This window comes from Pongo abelii, chromosome 13 (assembly GCF_028885655.2).
Source record: "Pongo abelii isolate AG06213 chromosome 13, NHGRI_mPonAbe1-v2.0_pri, whole genome shotgun sequence".
NCBI lineage: Eukaryota > Metazoa > Chordata > Mammalia > Primates > Hominidae > Pongo > Pongo abelii.
Genome location: NC_071998.2, coordinates 40,849,227 through 40,868,852, shown reverse-complemented (window position 1 = coordinate 40,868,852; position 19,626 = coordinate 40,849,227). Strand labels below are relative to the sequence as shown.

Below are 19,626 nucleotides of genomic sequence, written 5' to 3'. Positions count from 1 at the left end.
TAATTCTCAAATAGTTTTATGATATTCTGTAAATCTAGTGCTTTACACATTATTAGAATGCAGTACACATGAAGCTCAGATTCTTTGTCATATAATATAGATTACTCTTTAGGAGAAAAATGTTCGGTTTAGATTATGTGTGTTCTAAAACAAAATAGGGTTTATGGGTATAGTTAACAATAAGCTATAATTAATAATTTTAGTTTGCCTTAAGTTTAAACATTAAGTTTTAATTTATGTTTATTCATTCAGAGTTAAACTGTTCTAAAACATGAAAATTATAATGTGTTTCTACCAAAAATAAAATGTCCAAATGACCTCAGCTAGCATTTAGCCTACTTGAAATTTATAAAGAACTTAGATAAACACCTAAGTTATTCTCTTATTTATTTGTTTCCTCAGTAGCAATTACTGAGCATTGCAATTAGCTAAGCATCATACTAGTACTTGTCTAACAGGAGATTGTTAGATGAGTTGCTATCCTTCAAGACCCTTTCTGTAGTTAAGAAGATAAGTAAGTAGTTAGACTCTTGTGTTAATTGTAAATGTGTGGTTAAGCACAGGATATTATGGGCATTTTTGAGAAGCAAGTCTATCATCTTCCTCCTTTTGCATAATTTTTTTTTTCCCTTGAGACAGAGTCTTACTCTGTTGCCTAGGCTAGAGTGCAGTGACATGATCTCGGCTCACTGCACCCTCTGCCTCCCAGGTTCAAGTGATTCTTCTGCCTCAGCCCCCCGAGTAGCTGGAATTACAGGCGTGTGCCACCATTCCCGGCTAATTTTTGTGTTTTTAGCAGAGACGGAGTTTTACCATGTTGGCCAGGCTGATCTCAAACTCCCGACCTCAAATGATCCTCCTGCCTCAGCCTCCGAAAGTGCTGGGATTACAGGCGTGAGCCACTGCTACTGGCCCTTTTGCATAATTCTTGAAATTTGTTTCCTGGGTTCTCCAGAGAAACAGAGCCAATAGAATACACACACACACACACACACACACACACACACACACACACGGAACAATTATTTACTATATTTGTATAATTCCTGATAGTAAATTAGATTTATATGAGATTTCCTATAAGGAATTGGCTTACATGATTATGGAGGCTCAGAAGTATAAGATCTGCAGTCAGTCAGGGAATGCTACACAGCCATAAGAAAGAATGAAATCCTGTCCTTTGCAGCAACATGAGTGCAGCTGGAGGTCATTGTCCTATGTGAACTAATGTAGAAACAGAAAACTAAATATCACATGTTCTCATTTATAAGTGGGGGCTAAACCTGAGTACACATGGACATAAAGATGGGAACAGTAGACACTAAAGAACTGCAAAAGGAGGGGAGCAAGGGCTATAAACCTTCTTATTGGGTACTGTGTTCACTATCTGGGTGATGGGATCAATAGAAGCCCAAACCTCAGCATCCTGCAATATACCCTTGTAACAAACCTGCATATGTGCTCCCTGAATCTAAAATAAATAAATTTAAAAAAAAAAAGATTTTCAGTTGGCAAGCTAGAGTGCCAGGAGAGCTGATGGTATAGTTCCAGTTTGAGCCGAAAGACTATAGAACCAGGAAAGCTGATGGTGTAAGTTCAAGTTCAAGTCAGAAGGCAAGAGAAGACTGATGTCTCAGCTTGAAGGCAGGCAGAGAGAAAGGAACCTTTCTTACTCAGCTTTTATTCTATTGAGGCTTTCAACAGATTAAATGACGTCCATCCATATTGGGGTTCATGCTTTTAGTTCACCTTATTCTCATCAAGGAACCTTTGTTCAAACCTGAAGATTAGATAAAAAATTATTGGCCGGGCGTGGTGGCTCACACCTGTAATCCCAGCACTTTGGGAGGCCAAGCCGGGTGGATCACGAGTTCAAGAGATTGAGACCATCATGGTTAACATGGTGAAACCCCGTCTCTACTAAAAATACAAAAATTAGCTGGGTGTGGTGGTGCGTGCCTGTAATCCCAGCCACTCAGGGGACTGAGGCAGGAGAGTTGCTTGAACCTAGAAGGCAGAGGTTGCAGTGAGTTGAGATCGTGCCACTGCACTCCAGCCTGGTGACAGAGTGCGACTCTGTTTCAAAAATTATTTATGTTTTTAATCAATTCAGAATTAGAATTGCAAAGATCTTTGAGGAAAAGGTCAGTTGATACAATTTTTCCTGTTTTCTATTTCCTAATGTTTCATTAATTCATACTTGTTCGTACACAGAAAGAGCCTTGCCAGGCATGATGGCTCAGGCCTGTAATTGTAGCACTTTGGGAGGCTGAGGTGGGTGCATAACTTGAGGCCAGGAGTTCAAGACCAGCCTGGACAACATGGCAAAACCCTGTCTCTACTAAAAATACACAAAAAAATGAGCTGGGTGTGGTGGTGCACACCTGTAATCCCAGCTACTCAGTAGGCCGAGGGATGAGAATTGCTTGAACCCAGGAGGCAGAGGTTGCAGTAAGCTGAGATCCCGCCACTACATTCCAGCGAGTCTCTGTCTCAAAAAAAAAAAAAAAAAAGAAGTTAGAGCTTCTAGTTTAGCTAGTTTAATTACAAAATCCAAAGGAAGTACTTAGTAAATGTTTTATTGAATGATCTAATGAACTGATCTCATTCAGCACCTGCCTGTAGAATATTTTTGTGTGTATCCTGTAGGAAAATATATTAATTAGTGATATAAAATACATTTTTCAGGCCATACACTTGACTTGTTGTAAGATCTTTGGTGGTAATAGTTCCCAAATAAAGTACTATTATTTTGCCTTTGCTTACTATTTGTCAAAGTTTGGATCATAATCCAAACTATAGTTAACCTGTGTTTGTTAGAAGGTTATAAAGAAAGTATTTGGATATTTTGAAAAATATTTATTTTAAGATATCCAACTTTTGATGGATGACTTCAGCTGGCATGTATTCTGGAGCCATTAAAATGAAGAAATATTTTTCTTTGAACTGTATCTATCTTATATTTACATTTTTATAAAACTTTACTGTCTATTGCTGAAGTAAGATAAAGGAACAATAGTCCCTAGGACTAATTTAATGCATGATTTACACTTGACAGCAGCGTCCCCAAACATGAATCTTTGGATGAAACTGCATTTTTAAAGATTTTTTCTTATGAATTATGTCTGTCAAATGATTTGCAAATAATATCCAGTTGAATTTTATTTTTAATAGTTTAGATTTTGATAATTTTATAAGACTTATGTAAACACTCTACTGTTAGATATAATAAATTAAGCAAGTAAAATTAAAGCAGAAGGCTCATCTATAAAACCTTTTTTTAAAAAAATTATACTTTAAGTTCTGGGATACACGTGCAGAACGTGCAGGTTTGTTACATAGGTATACATGTGCCATGGTGGTTTGCTGCACCCATCAACCTGTCACCTACATTAGGTATTTCTGTAAATGCTGGATCAAATGGTATTTCTGGTTCTAGATCCTTGAGGAATCGCCACACTGTCTTCCACAATGGTTGAACTAATTTACACTCCTGCCAACAGTGTAAAAATGTTTCTGTTTCTCCACATCCTCTCTAGTATCTGTTGTTTCCTGACTTTTTAATGATCACCATTCTTTTTTTTTTTTTTTTCAATATTCTACTTTATAGAGGATCTTATGAACTTTTATGAACATGACTAGAAATACATGTTTCATCACAATGTATACACTCAGACACTTATAACTGATAGAGGTGTCTCTCAAAACAGTACTTATATTTACTATATAAATTATGTCCTTTTATTTTCTGTTCTATTGTATTTTTCATAAAATTAGTTTTTTTTTCGTTTTTCTTTTTTCTTTTCTTTTATTATTATTATTATTATACTTTAGGTTTTATGGTACATGTGCGCAATGTGCAGGTAAGTTACATATGTATACATGTGCCATGCTGGTGCGCTGCACCCACCAACTCGTCATCTAGCATTAGGTATATCTCCCAATGCTATCCCTCCCCCCTCCCCCCACCCCACAACAGTCCCCGAAGTGTGATGTTCCCCTTCCTGTGTCCATGTGTTCTCATTGTTCAATTCCCACCTATGAGTGAGAATATGCGGTGTTTGGTTTTTTGTTCTTGGGATAGTTTACTGAGAATGATGATTTCCAATTTCATCCATGTCCCTACAAAGGACATGAACTCATCATTTTTTATGGCTGCATAGTATTCCATGGTGTATATGTGCCACATTTTCTTAATCCAGTCTATCATTGTTGGACATTTGGGTTGGTTCCAAGTCTTTGCTATTGTGAATAATGCGGCAATAAACATACGTGTGCATGTGTCTTTATAGCAGCATGATTTATAGTCCTTTGGGTATATACCCAGTAATGGGATGGCTGGGTCGAATGGAATTTCTAACTGGCATGAGATGGTATCTCATTGTGGTTTTGATTTCCATAATGACCAGTGATGATGAGCTTTTTTTCATATGTTTGTTGGCTACATAAACATCTTCTTTTGAAAAGTGTCTGTTCATATCCTTCGCCCACTTTTTGATGGGGTTGTTTGTTTTTTTCTTGTAAATTTGTTTAAGTTCCTTGTAGATTCTGGATATTAGCCCTTTGTCAGATGGATAGATTGCAAAAATTTTTTCCCATACTGTAGGTTGCCTGTTTACTCTGATGATAGTTTCTTTTGCTGTGCAAAAGCTCTTTAGTTTTATTAGATCCCATTTGTCAGTTTTGGCTTTTGTTGCCATTGCTTTTGGTGTTTTAGTCATGAAGTCTTTGCCCATGCCTGTGTCCTGAATGGTATTGCGTAGGATAAAACTATTTTTTCTGTAATTAATACTTAGTGGAAAGAGCCACTTATTGAAATTACTATAGGAAAATCAAAATTATTTGGTAATATTAAACATTTTACACTAAAGCTTTGGGAATCAGAAGGGGCAGCATTCACTGCTTTTATTAATTAAAGTGCCTAGTACAGAGTCTGGCACATCATGAATGATATATGGCGCTCAGGAGATTTTTATTGATTCTTAGTCTTTGGTTTAATGGTGTAATATAGTTAGTTTCTATGGACAATTAGGGAAAACACATGAATTCAATGACTAATGGTAGTTGAGGCAGTACTGAAAAATCCTTAAAATAGTGTCAGTACATATAAGAATCTCAATTTGTTCCATGAATTTAACAGAGGATCATTGTGAAAGTAATTGAGAAAATTTGTACGTCCTATTCTATTTATTTTCACATCTTGGTCAATCTTTGAGGTTCTATTTACTCAGTTTCTGATGACTCTTAACAAAAAACTTTAGTCATTCCCCAAACACTGAGTTTATATATAATAATTGTTAAGAAAGTCATTGTAAAATAAGAGTTTGAGGGAAGAACTTTGATTCAATGAAGAATAATTATAGAAAGCTATCATAGAAGTCTTTAACATAAGATACACAGTTTAAGTTTCTTTTGAAATTATGTTTTGACATGAATCTCTTCCAATATGGTCTGTTAATTTCCTTCCTTCCTTCTTTCCTTCCATCCTTCCTTCCTTCTTTCCTTCCTTTTCTTTCTTTTTCTTTCTTTTTTTTTTTGACAGAGTCTCTCTCTGTCGCCCAAGCTGGAGTGCAGTGCAGTGGCGCCATCTTTGCTCGCTGCAACCTCTGCCTCCTGGGTTCAAGCGATTCTCCTGCCTCAGCCTCCTGAGTAGCTGAGATTACAGGCACCTGCTATCACTCCTGGCTAATTTTTGTTTTTTTTTTTTTTAGAGATGGGGTTTCACTATATTGGCCAGTCCGATCTCAAACTCCTGACCTCAAGTGATCTGCCTGGCTCGGCCTCCCAAAGTGCTGAGATTAGAGGCATGAACCACTGTGCCCAGCCTATTAATTTCTTGTAATTAAATTATTAATAAATTTCTAATATATCTTGCTGAAATCACTAATATTGTTTTCTAGTTTTTAAGGAATCTCAATAAACATAATTAACTCATGTTCATATATGAGAAGGTACCAACATTATTAATTTTTTATCTTCTATTTTGCTAACTTAAATTATTTATTTCACATACTTAACTTTAGAAAGCTTTTTGTTCAAAGACATTAAGTAGTATTTGGATTGTTTACCAAATTATTATGAAAAACTCAAGTTCAAGACTAAATTTTTCTCTATGTCTTAGAAGAAGAGATATAAATAGCTTCTATTTTGAAGATGGATAACCTGAGATAACTGAATTTAAGTAACTAGATCAAAGTAAAATTTAGTTAACTTTGAGCAGCTAGATTTGAACTCTTATCAACACAACATCCTATGTATAATAGACTCTTCATGTACGGTTCTTAAATTGAAATGAACAAAATTGAACTCAATAACCTGAGTTTTTTACTTTTACTTCATATATTCAACTATCCTACTTTAGCAAGTTTGCATTATGTGTGATCTGTATATCTTCTAAAACTACTTAGGAAACATTTATTTTGAATGCCTTTGTCAACTGATTCCATTCTTCTGCTTTTTCATCAAGCACTTTCATTTCTGTACAGCATATAGAACACTTCTTGTTACAAACAAGACTCAAATACTTCTTAATAACTACTTAAGAGAGCTATCCTAGTGGAAATATAGTGAAAGTAGAATGACAGACTACCCATACTGCTGAGACAGCTAGAATTGCAGTAAAATAATGCAGACTCTATAAAGTATTATCTCACTGTTTAGATGAGAGGTCAAGAAAACAGTTACTTGGTTTCTAAAAGATAAGGGCATCACTGTTATCATGTGGGAAAAGGAGACTGAAAGAAGCTAACTTTTGCTTTGTGTCCTTAATAGGGCTGGGGCCCCACCACCTAGGTTAACTTATTTCATCAAAATTTAAACCTCTTTTTTCTTTTCCATATTTTGCAGGAAAAAACTTGAATTAATTTCAATGGTGTTCTTAAGATAATGCCACTAACAGGAGCAAGCTCCAAGAATGGAATTCAGATCTTTCTGATTACCATATGCCTACTCATCTCACCTCACTATAATATTAGAGTATCTGTTGCCTCCACCAAATAAGTATACAAGTTCATTCATACAGAAATATGAATAGAGTTATTAAAATATTTGAAATTCTCATGAGGGAAGAAACTGGAGAACTTATTTATTTTACTTTGAGAAACACAGTTTATAGTCATGTGCATATATCTTCTGAGGACTAAGAATTTGGTCTTTATAAATGCATTTTATGTATATCTAAAAATGAAAATTGATCTCATGTGCTATATATTAGAAGTAGTTGACTGTGCCACACACAGTGGCTTATGCCTGTAATTCCAGCATTTTGGGAGGCTGAGGCAGGAGGATCATTTGATACCAGGAGTTCGAGACCAGCCTCAGCAACAGAGTGAGACCCTGTCTCTACAAAAATAAAATAAAAAATTAGCTGGGTGTGATACTGCACACCTGTAGTCCTAGCTACTTGGGAGGCTGACATGGAAAGATTGCCTGAGCCCAGGAGTTTGAGACTGCAGTGAGCTTTGAACTCCAGCCTGGGCCACAGAGGGAAGCCCTGTTTCCAGAAAAATAAAAATAAATAAAAAAGAAGTTAGTTGACTATAATTGTCTAACATAGGTATTGACACAACAAAGTAATGTTTGGATGGCTTGTTTTATAACCTCTTTAGAGTTGTAAGCCTAGCTTTCCCATTCATGGTACAACCCCAGAAGGTTAAACTATGCTCCTTCTAACATAGGGTCCAGTCTCATTTTCTTCCTTATGTGTAATCCTTGTGCCTTAGTAAATATTAATTATGAATTCATGTGCTAAATAATTGTTCTTACTCTGATTAATGTCCTTATACTAATTATATTTGCACTTTAATAAAATAATCATGGTTTATGAAATAATTGTTCTTACTCTGATTAATGTCCTTATACTAATTATATTTGCACTTTAATAAAATAATCATGGTTTATGTATAGATAAAACCTTATGCTGAAAAAGAAAATAATTAAAAATATGTAAGATAGGTTTATGAATGTATACTAATTAACAACAGGGAAAGGAGTGAAACTATCTTAATGGTAAAATTTTGAAATTATGTGAGCAGCTTAAAAAATTCATTGACTGAGTTGTATTTATCAAGCAAATGTATTCTGTGACTAGAAAAATTCTTTTTTCTGCTTAAATACATATTACAGATTCATTCATGTTTACACACTATTTTCTTTCAAATTTCATATTTAGATGGGTAACCTTTTATTTGAAACATTATGTTAGTACTTTCTTCAAACTTATATATACTTGCTTTTTTGTGTTCTACAGAGCCAAGAAAATGATGAGCTAAGAGATGCCCATGAAAAACGCAAGGAACGGCTACAGATGTTACAGACCAACTACAGAGCAGTAAAAGAGCAATTAAAACAGTGGGAAGAAGGCAGTGGCATGTGAGTTACATAGCTCATAAAGGCATTTCCCTAAATATTAAATGGAATGGAGTAGCATTATATAGGTGTCTTAATGGCTTTTGTTTGGTTTTAAAGAAATTATTTGGTAGTCAAATCTTTATTGTGAATTTTTAAATAGAGAATATAACAAATTAAAACAGAGGAATGTGTTGGTAATAACTATAGATTTTCCTCACATTTGCAGATATCATTAGCAGTCAATGATTATGAATTATTGTACACATTTTTAATATCAATGGAATAACTTAATAAAATTATGTAATTTAAAGCAAAAAGGTTAATATCTGTGTGATTGAAAAACTTGCTTTTAAATAAATACTGGTGTTAAAATGTTTATAACTCCAAAATTATTTAAATTTTAATGGAAAGACTAGAGAAATATGAAATTCACATATATAGTTAACTGTCTTAAAACTACTTCAACCTAGTAGGCAATTTGAAGATCTTTACTATCCATCAGTTTGTTCTCCAGCTTATATGAATGAATTGGCGGTCTCAGTTCAATCGCTCTGAACAGGTGTTCAGATCTTGGTTAGTCGTAAGTGGCTCCCCTGTTAACAGTATCAACAGAGGGCAAAGGACTGAATGAGTACAGAAAATCTACTGCCTTCTCATCTTTTGAGATGGATCCTTTAGGGCAATGTTGATGATACACATTGGTCTGTTCTGTAGAGAAATACTGTTTCTAAATTGGCCGGTATAGCACTTTTACAAAATAAAAATGAAGAATTTATGTTCAGAAAATGAAAATATAAAGGACATTTGGCATCACTTGTAGATAATTGTCACATCTAATTTTTTTCTTTGATGAATGGAAGTGTTTTGTATCACTTGTCAGTAAAGCAGTGATAAAGCATTTTGTCCTAGATTTATCCTCTGTTCACCTAACTTTTAACTAATCATTAGAAGAGTGAAATCTACTTTCTGACATATTCACTGGTAATAATTTTTTTAAAAGATAAAGGCATCTATACCACATTCATCTTGGTTAGCAGCAAATTCCAGATGAGTTGGTTGCATATAGATTTTTTTGTATGTGGGGGGGACCGTTAAAATTCTACAGTGTCTATTTTTATTACTGCTAGACTGAATGGGAGCAATAGACCTTAGAATATCATGTGTCTGCTTAAAAGTTTGCTTTCCACAGTAGCAGTTCAGCTTCAAAAAATTATGATAGAGGGTTTTGATTTCTACATGCTTAGGTTTTAGGAAATTGATTCAATAAATGGTGAACTTGAGTTAGAAATTTGATCAATAGATATTTTTAAGTTTTAAGGAATGTATAAAATAATTTTTATTGTACTTCAGACATGTTAATTGAAAAAGCAACTTTGTTTTAAAAATAGGACTGAAATCAGGAAAATAAAGAGAGCAGATCCCCAACAACTTCGACAAGAAGATTCTGATGCTGTGTGGAATGAACTGGCATATTTCAAAAGGGAAAACCAGGAGCTAATGATTCAAAAGTGAGTTTCATTTTTAACAATATGGACTTAGATAAAATACTTGGGAGAAATTTTTTCATGGCTTAAAGGCTATTAAAGAAACACTTTATAAAATTTGAAATAATCTGATTTTTGCCAATAAAAGTAAAGAAATAAAGACTAGCTTTTAAAAATATATATATGTATTATGCAATAACAAGTTGCACAGTTGCTAGCTCTAACAGAAACTGTATAATATGATCTAGGGATTGTGTTAATTAGTGTGGCTCTCATCTGTTGGAGGTGTCGCTCTTCATTAGCCTGTATTTTAGATACTGCCGTGCTTCATTTTTGGAATGAGGTGGAGAGGGGATAACCTAGCCAGCCATCCTTGTTTGATCTCCTAGATACATACGCAATGCAGAATGCCTGAGCTCTCTTGGTTCCCTGCCCTGTCCTGCTAATCCCAGCTGAGCTCATTATGGTGTAGCCTTGCTGCTACTCTTGGAGCTGGAGCTGTCCAAGCTAATTACTGGTAGCAGCAGAACTGCCTGTTAAGGGTCTGGTGTGGATCTGCTAACATGGTCCTTGGTAGTGACCTGCAGAAGACACGAGGGAATTGCCTTCTTTCTTGCTGTGCACTGCCTGTCCTTTGGGCTTACTGCTGATTTTTCCACATAGGTGTTTTAGCTGCCCTAAGTATAAAACTTGATGAAGGATACTCATATTTTAGAAAACATACAGTTGGTCGCTTGATCTTACAATTCACAGGCTATTATATTCAGCCTGGCAAAGAAAGAACATTTATTTATTTATTTTTAAGACTAAAAGGAGTTAGACCAATATAATTAACCTCTTCTGCTACTTAACTATTTCTTCATTTAGAGTTAATGCCTGATACTCAGGCATACAGTTTTTTAAAGCCTAGATGTCTTTCAGATTGCTAGAATTTAGCCTCATTATGACATAATGTAATTAAATGTCACTGAATTTTCTTAGCTGTAAATGAGAAGCTTATTTTATATACTACATGATAACATGTATAACTTTTGTTTACAGCCTTTTCCATGTAATGATAAACTTTTGAGGAAATGACCAGAGCATATGAGATTTAAATGTTGTATACTCCCATTTACCTCTTAAAGTGCAGTATACTCTATTAGTTCTAAATATTTGATGCTATAATGAAGTCTCTTATCTTGAAAACTATTTTATAGACTCATAGATTTGTCCCAGAGGCATTTCCTAATAATTTCAGTAGCTTTATTGAAATATAACTCACAAGTCATACAATTCACTTATATAAAGTATATAATTCACTGGTATATTCAGAGCTGCACCGTCCATTATCACAATCTATTTTAGAACAGTTTTATCACCCCCCCACTCTCCCCACCAAAGCCCATACGACTTTGTTGTCACTCCCCAGCCCTCCCATCCATCCTGCCCAGCCCTAGGAAACTACTAATCTTCTTCCCGAGTTTATAGATTTGCCTATTCTAGACATTGCATATAAATGGCATCATTTAGTACGTGGTCCTAGACTACCTTCTTTCACTTAGCATAACGTTTTCAAGGTTCATCCATGTTGTAAATGTATCAGTGCTTTTATCTGATGATCTTTAATGACCCTTCTGTCTCTAAAAAAGAAAGTAATTTTGAGCAAAGGGAATTAGTTGAGAGACCTAACCTAACTATTCAAGAAAATTTAGGAAGGATTACCTATAAATGATTCATTTGGAGTTTATTTTATTTGTTAATGAAATAGAACTAAAGAAAAAGTAATGAGGCCTTTTTAAAATTAGAGAACTCAGAATCCTGATCTGTTCACTCAGCAATATTTGCACTTTACAAGTAGCTCCTTGAATTAAATGCCGTGTCATTATTAAAGTGTGGAACTTTTCCCTGAAATATGTTAATATTCATTAATGTGATAGCAATTTGTGAAATAGTTATTTTTTAGATCAGTCTTAATTTAGTAACAGGTAATGAAAAATTTTTTAAAAGAATGCTAAAGAATGGAATAAACTTTAATGTTAAGCTTTTTGAGGGAGGGTTGCATTATTTTGTGAAACATTTATTCAGGTAACAAACATGTTTGAGTGCTGTGTGATAGTCAGTCTGCTAGGTCAATGAAATGAGAATACCAGACAGACTTTCTACTCTCAGGGAACTTACATGGAAACATGTTTAGTATTAAACATTCTTAATGAAATGTGATGTTAAAAATAAATGTCAAAAATGTTAAAAACTAATGTCAAAAAGTGTCATGATAAAACAATAAGGCATTAAATATCAGTGCTATAGTCATTCAAGTTTGTTTTGAGGACAGAAATTTTTTAACTTTGTATGTAGTATGTTGAATGTTTAATGTGCAGTTTTATGAGTTATAACATATATATAAATTTGAGTAACTACCACCACAGTCGGTATACAAAATAGTTCTGTCATCTCAAAAAATTTCCTCATCCTGCCCCTTTATAGTCAAATCTTCCCACCGCCACTAAAACCTGATTTGTTCTCCTTCCCTATAGCTTTGCCTTTTTCAGACTGTCATATGCACAGAATCATACAGGCTATTAACTTTCTGAGACTGGCTTCTTTCCGCATAACGTCTTTGAGATTCTTTTGGGTTGGTTAAGCTAATATGTTCCTTTTTATTGCTAAATGATATTCCATTTTATGGATGGACCACCTTATCCATCTATTGAAGAACATTTGGGTTTTTTCTAGTTTTTTGCAATTATGAATACAGCTGCTATAGACAGGTTTTTGTGTGAACATAACTTTTTTTATTTTTTAAGGGAAATGCCCAGGAGTTGCATTGCATTCTGTAGATTGCCCTTTCATTCTCTTACCTGTGTCTTTTGAATGGCAAAAGTTTTTAATTTTTATGAAATTCAGTTTCAAACCATATCATTTTTAAATTTTACATTGCTAGTGTATGGATATTTTGCATGCTGACATTTTAGCTTGCATTATTGATAGTTAGAGCTAAGTCTGCCATGTTATTATTTATTTTCTGTTTGTTTCCTCTGTTTCCCATTTAATTCCTTCATATGGGTTACTTAAGCTTTTTTTTAGAATTTCATTTTATTTTTTCTATAGAGTTTTTGACTATAAGTTTTTGAGTAGTTTTTTTTTTTAGTATTTGCTCTTGGTATTATATTATACATACATACCTTATTACAGTCTACTGGTATCAACATTTTATTACTTTAAGTGGAATCTAGAAACCTTGTTTTCATTTACATACCTTTACCCTTCCCCATTATAATACAGTTATCTCAAATATTTTCTCTAATTACATTGAGAACCTCATCACAAGACATGATAGGTTTTGCTTCAACTGTCAAACATAATTATAAACCACAAAACATGGGTAGTCTCTTATGTTTACCCATAAGAGATAAATAATTTATGTATGGGTAAATATAATAGAGGTATTATTTATCCTTTCTACTGTCCTCATTGCTAACCTTCCAAGTTTCTTCTTTTATAATTTTCTTTCAGTTTGAAGAACTTCCTTTAGAATTATTAAAATAAGTTGGCTGGTAAGAAATTCTCTGTTTTCTTTTAAAATATCTGGATTTCTCCTTCATTATTTGTGTTGTTCTGTCTTCACAGTATAAAGAAATACACAAAACTGGATAATTTATAAAGGAAAGAGATTTAATTGACTCACCGTTCCACACGGCTGGGGAGGCCTCAGGAAACTTACAATCATGGTGGAAGGGGAAGGGGAAGCAAGGACCTTTTTCACATGGTGGCAGAGGAGAGGAGTGAGAAGTGAAGGGGGAAGAGTCCCATATAAAACCATCAGATCTCACTAGCATGAGAACACACCAGCATGAGATCTCACTAGCATGAGAACAGCATGAGAACTGCCCCCATGATCCAATCATGGGGAACACATGAGAACACACTAGCATGAGATCTCACTAGCATGAGAACTGCCCCCGTGATCCAATCACCTCCCATTAGGTCTCTCCCTGAACACATGGGGATTATGGGAATTACAATTCAAGATGAGATTTGGGTGGGGACACAGCTAGACCATATCACTACCGAATGGTATTTTCACCGTATGTAGAATTATAACTTAGCAATTGTTTTTCTTCAGCACTTGAAAAATTTGCTGCTTCCTTTTGGCCTCTATTGTTTTTGATGCAACATGCACTGTTGAATCTTTGTTCCACTATAGGTAATGCATCATTCTGTTTACTTGCTTTCAATCATTTTTCCCTTTCTTTACTCTTCAGAAGTTTGGTCATAACATGTCTTGGCATGGATTTGTTTGGGTGTATCCTGTTTGGGTTTCTGTTTCTTGAATCCCTAAGTTTGTGACTTTTGTCAAATTTGGGAAATTTTTGTCATTATTTCTTTAAATCCTTTTTAAACCCTACATTTCTTTTCCTTTTACAATTCTAATCACATGAATGCTAGATATGTTATGATTGTCCTACAGGTCACTGAGGGTCTCTTCAATTAATTTTCAGCCTTTCAACCTAATTTTGTCTCTGTTATTCAGATTTGGTAATTTCTATTGTGTCATGTCTTCAAGTTTACTGATTGCCTCTTCTCTCATGAGCTCATGCAGCAAGTTTTTAATTTTGGCTATTGTAATTTTTAGTTCTAAAATTTCCATTGGGTTCTTCTTTATGTGTAATTGTTTATTTGCTTAGAGTTTCTATTTAATCTATTTTAAGAGTGTTCTTTAGTGTTTCGCTGGAGCATTTTAATCATGGCTGCTTTAAAGTTCTTGTCAAGTAATTCTGACATGTGTTATATCATGGTGGTGGCATCCTTTGAATATAATTTCATCCTTTGATTATAGATTTTCCTTGTACTGTGTATGATGAATTGTTTTTTAATTGTCTCCTGGACATTTGGACTACAGATGTTTCTCAACATACCTTGGGTTATGTCTGGATAAATCCATCATAAGTTAAAAATATCATAGGTCAAAAATGTTGCTGGGGCACGGTGGCTCATGCCTGTAATCGCAGCACTTTGGGAGGCTTAGGCGGGCAGATCACTTGAGGTCAGGGGTTCGAGACCAGCCTGGATAACATGGTGAAACCCCGTCTCTACTAAAAATACAAAGATTAGCCAGGCATGGTGGCGCACGCCTGTAATCTCAGCTACTCAGGAGGCTGAGGCAGGAGAATCGCTTGAACCCAGGAGGTGGAGGTTGCAGTGAACCGAGATCATGCCATTGCACTCCAACCTGGGTCTGGGCGACAGAGTAAGACTCTGTCTCAAAAAAAAAAAAAAGAAAAAGGAAAAGAAAAAGAAAATGCATTGAAAACATGTAAATTACCAGACATCATAGCTTAGCCTAGACTACCTTAAAATGCTCAGAACACTTCCATTAGTTTACAGTTGGGCAAAACTATCTAACGCAAAACCCATTTTATTTTATTTATTTATATATATTTTTTGAGACAGAGTCTCGCTCTGTCACTCAGGCTGGAGTGCAGTGGTACCATCTTGGTTCACTGCAACCCCTGCCTCCCGGGTTCAAGGTATTCTTCTGCCTCAGCCTCCCAAGTAGCTGGGGCTATAGATGCTAGCCACCACTTCTGGCTATTTTTTGTATATTTGTAGAAACCAGGTTTCACCATGTTGGTCAGTCTGGTATCGAACTCCTGACCTCAAGTGATCTGCCTGCCTCCACCTCCCAAAGTGCTGGGATTGCAGGCATAAGCCGCTGTGCCCGCCAAAACCCATTTTATGATAACGCACTGAGTATGCCATACGTCACTTATTGCCAGCCTGGGAAAAGATCAGAATTCAAAATTTGGAGTACGTTAAAATTGTGAAAGTTTTACACCATCATAAAGTTGAAAAATCGTAAGGAGAAGCATTGTAAGTCAGTGATTATCTGTATTATATTTTGAGACTGTGGATCTTATTTAAATCTTTTATTTTAGCAGGCCTCTGATGATATCATGCCTGAGGGAAAAGGTCACGTCAATACTACTAGGAAAAGATGGGAGACTTACTCCTCCCTTTTACCTCTTAACTTTTCCTCTGCTGATATTGCATTGACAGAGTTTGAAGGGGTTCCTGCTTAGTGTTGGTGAAAGTACAGGCTTCTCACTCTGCTTTCTTTTTTTTTTTTTTTTTGAGATGGAGTCTTGCTCTGTCGCCCAGGCTGCAGTGCAGTGGAGTGATTTTGGCTCACTGCAGCCTCTGCCTCCTGGGTTCAAGTAAATCTCCTGCCTCAGCCTCCCGAGTAGCTGGGATTATAGGCATGCGTCACCACGCCCAGGAAATTTTTGTGTTTTCTGTAGAGATGGGGTTTCACCATGTTGTCCAGACTGGTCTTGAGCTCTGACCTCAAGTAATCCACTTGCCTTGGCCTCCCAAAGTGCTGAGATTACAGGTGTGAGCCACCGTGCCTGGCCCTCACTCTGCTTTCATTGACAGAGTGTGGCTGCTTTTTGTTTTGTTTTTTCCCTGAGTTGATTATGGCTGGAGTAGGGTGGGCATGGTGAGCAGGGTTTTTGTTTTACCGGTCCTCACCTTTCCTGGTCCTTTGGCTAGAGAGAGTAGGCTTTCCTTGAAGCATTTTTTGTTTCTGTTCATTGGCACTTCTAGGTGGTGAGTTTCTCTAGGAATTAGTTTGGGGTATGCAGGAGGAAAGAAGAAAACTCAAGGAACTCACCACTGTGAGTCACTTCTCTAATGTTGTTCCACTACTCCTGAGCTCCCTATTCTATCCTTCTTCTTTTCCCTGCTTTTCAAAGTCTCATGTTTGTTTTATTATTTTCTGGGTTTTTATAATTAATTAGCAGGAGGAATAGAGATAAATACCTCTACTCCTTGTTGGGAAACAGAAGTTTCAGCTTGTTTTTCTATGGGCCAGGCAGTCTTACTTTTGAGTCATTCATTAATATCTAGTTTCATACTTAGTCTTAACTGTTTAAGTAATAAGATGTACCCCTTTTTCTGCAGTAATAAGTTTCTTTAAAATGTAAGGTTAGAATCTACAAAAAAAGATATACTATTAATACTACCTTTCAACTGAATTTAAATAGTACTTCCAAATTGAATTTTAAAAGTTAACTTTTAAAGACTTGTCTAAAACATTGTATGGCAACTGTACATCAATTTACAAAATATGGTTAAAAATATAATGCTACCACTGACTGAGATTATAGAGTTTCTACCATTGAGTATGGTCAGAAATATTAGTTGCTGCTATCGCATAGGAATCTGAGGACTTAAAAAACTTACATGGAATATAGTTCCTATAATATTTCATTTATATTTATAAGATATATCTATCATATCATAACTATATTTTAATAAAAAGGCCAAGAACTTAGTAATCTGTGAACTGATAAATTGGCTGGTTCCTTCAGTATTTAATGAGCATTCATGTGTTCATTTATTCATTCATTCAATATTTAAACAATATAATTCAGAGCCAGGCACTAACTAGGGGCTGAACATACAGTAAAGATTAATAGTTTCAAGCTCTAGGAAGGCTTAATTTAAATAGGGGTATCTGCCATTTGCTAGTGAGGTGAAACCACTCTTTGGAAGCTAGATAGTAAGAGGGAAGCTTTCAGAAATGCCAGCAGGGTTAGTCAGCTTTCTCACTCAGTTGAAGTTGTTGCCTTACCAGTGCTAAATTAGATGAAGTACCCATCACAGTCCAACATATGTTAACATTCTCCCAAGTGAAAGTATTAGTAAAAAAAATTTGTGTACATTCTTTCAGAATGGTGATATAAAACTATAATAGGGGGCTCAAGTGCAGCAGAAAATTAAGCTTCTGTAATCCAGCAAATTATATATTACACATTGTCAACCACAGTTGCATGTTCTTGCTAGGAATCCTGGGTGTACTGACATTCGTTGTGTGTTTTCTGTGTCCTTGGCTAAGTAAATCAGAAATGTGCAGTAGTTTAGTAATAGGTCTTTCTATACTAATCTGTAGCCTATGTAAAATGCTTTAGCTGGGTACTTTTTTAGGCACACGTAAACAAAGAGAAATAATGTTACCCCTTTTATCAGGTCCTCATAGCTTAGCAGAGAAGACAAGCAAAGGTGTGATTAAAAGCAATAAAAGAGAATATTAGGGACACAAGGCAGGGAAAACTGTATTCTGCTTGTGAGTGGAAAAAGAGCTAAAGCAAATCTCTTGCTGATATAACAAAATGCCATAGGCTGGGTGGCTTAACAGACATGTATTTCTGATAGTTTTGGAGGCTGAGAAATTCAAGATCATGGTGCCGATGGATTAGGTTCTTGATGAGGGCTCTCTTCCTGGCTTGTAGATGGCTGCTTTCTCAGTGTATTATCACATTTCAGATTTCTCGTCTTAAAAAGCCACTCAGTCCATCATGAGGACCCCTTTCTATCCCTAATTGCTACTCAAAGTCCCCATCTCCAACTGTCATCACATTAGGGGTTAGAGTTTCAGCTGAGTTCAAATCTGATGTATGAACACTGTTATAGCTGACCGACATATGTCATATATAACACATATGTCACAGATTTTGAGAGGACGTAATTAAGTTCATAGCAATCAATATTTTAGACTATGATTTGTTAAGGATAATTAAATCAAGGACAGAAAAATCTAGGTAAATTGTTAAATAACCAGGAGGTAACTAAAGGATACTTGTTCAAATTCTTGCCAGTATATGAAAAAGCTGGTCACACTCTTTAAAACAAATTTTTTCTGCAACACTCTGGCACCGTCTCTTCTGGTTTTATCTCTGTACCTCTGGCCACCTATTCACATTCTCCGTTGCCAGCTTTTCCCCCTGAAATCAGCTGTTTACTGTTGCAGTATTTTTGAACTGTCATAGGCATTCTCTGTACTTCATTTGCATATTTGCCTATGACAGTCTCATCTATCATCCCATGATTTTAGTCATTTCTTGCCAGTTGACTTTCAGACCTGTATATCTAGCATAGACCCCTTTTTCTGAACTGCCACTAAGTATATCCAAATGTCTACACAACATCTCCTTTTGGATGTCTCACTGAGATTCAACATGTTTGAAACCAAATTCACGATCTCCAAATTTTTTCCCATCCATTATTCTAAATCTTAGTAAATGGTATTATAATCTATCAGTTTCCTCAAACCAGAAACCATGGTGTTATAAGTTTATGTATTTTTTTTTCTGACTTCCCTTCATTGAAGTCCATACTAAGCCTTAATATTTCACATCACAAACATCCTTAGAATGTATCTTATTTCTTTCCATCCTCACTGTTATGCCTTTATTCATACCACCACCATTTCTTCCCTAGTCAACTAGAATAAACTCATAAACACCTGCATCCACTCTTATCTCTTCATATCTATTTTCAACAGTGCTGCAGATTGATCTTTTAAACTATAGTTCTGAGAATGTCTCTCATCTGTTTAAAAACTTTTAGTATCTTTCCATTGCTCTTTAAACAAATCTGAGTTCATTATATAACACACTTGAGTATCAGGCCCCCCCCTTTTATTTTTTTACAATTTCTGCTTTCCCTTTTGTTTCATGTCTAAAAATAAGTATGAGAATGCAAAATATTTGCACAGAATTACTAATGTTTTCCTAGTTGATACTGAGAATTCTGGGTAGCAAGTTTGTCAGTGAAGGCAGTTGAGCCGGAGTCAGTAGTAAAGGGGTTTTGAATTCATAATACAAAAACTTTTTCATTTTATAGAAGTAGGAAATTTTACCCCCATGTATTATAAGTAGATATGTCTTCTTTGTTTCAATGATCTTTTGGTCATTTTTCCTTAATGATAAAATGTAAGCTACAGATCAGTGGCACAGCTCGGATTGGA

The 19,626-nt window shown here is 35.4% G+C and overlaps 1 protein-coding gene across 7 annotated transcripts in view; it reads left to right on the top strand.

Moving 5' to 3' along the window:
* The window catches only part of CNTLN (centlein), a 352,032-nt gene that overhangs the window by 177,073 nt on the left and 155,333 nt on the right, over nucleotides 1–19,626 (top strand). For all 7 annotated transcript variants that reach the window (XM_054519817.2, XM_024252705.3, XM_024252704.3 and 4 more), the window contains 2 exons: nucleotides 8,249–8,370; nucleotides 9,738–9,857. In XM_054519817.2, coding sequence (XP_054375792.2) covers nucleotides 8,249–8,370; nucleotides 9,738–9,857 — 242 coding nt within the window. The remainder of the gene's footprint in view (nucleotides 1–8,248; nucleotides 8,371–9,737; nucleotides 9,858–19,626) is intronic.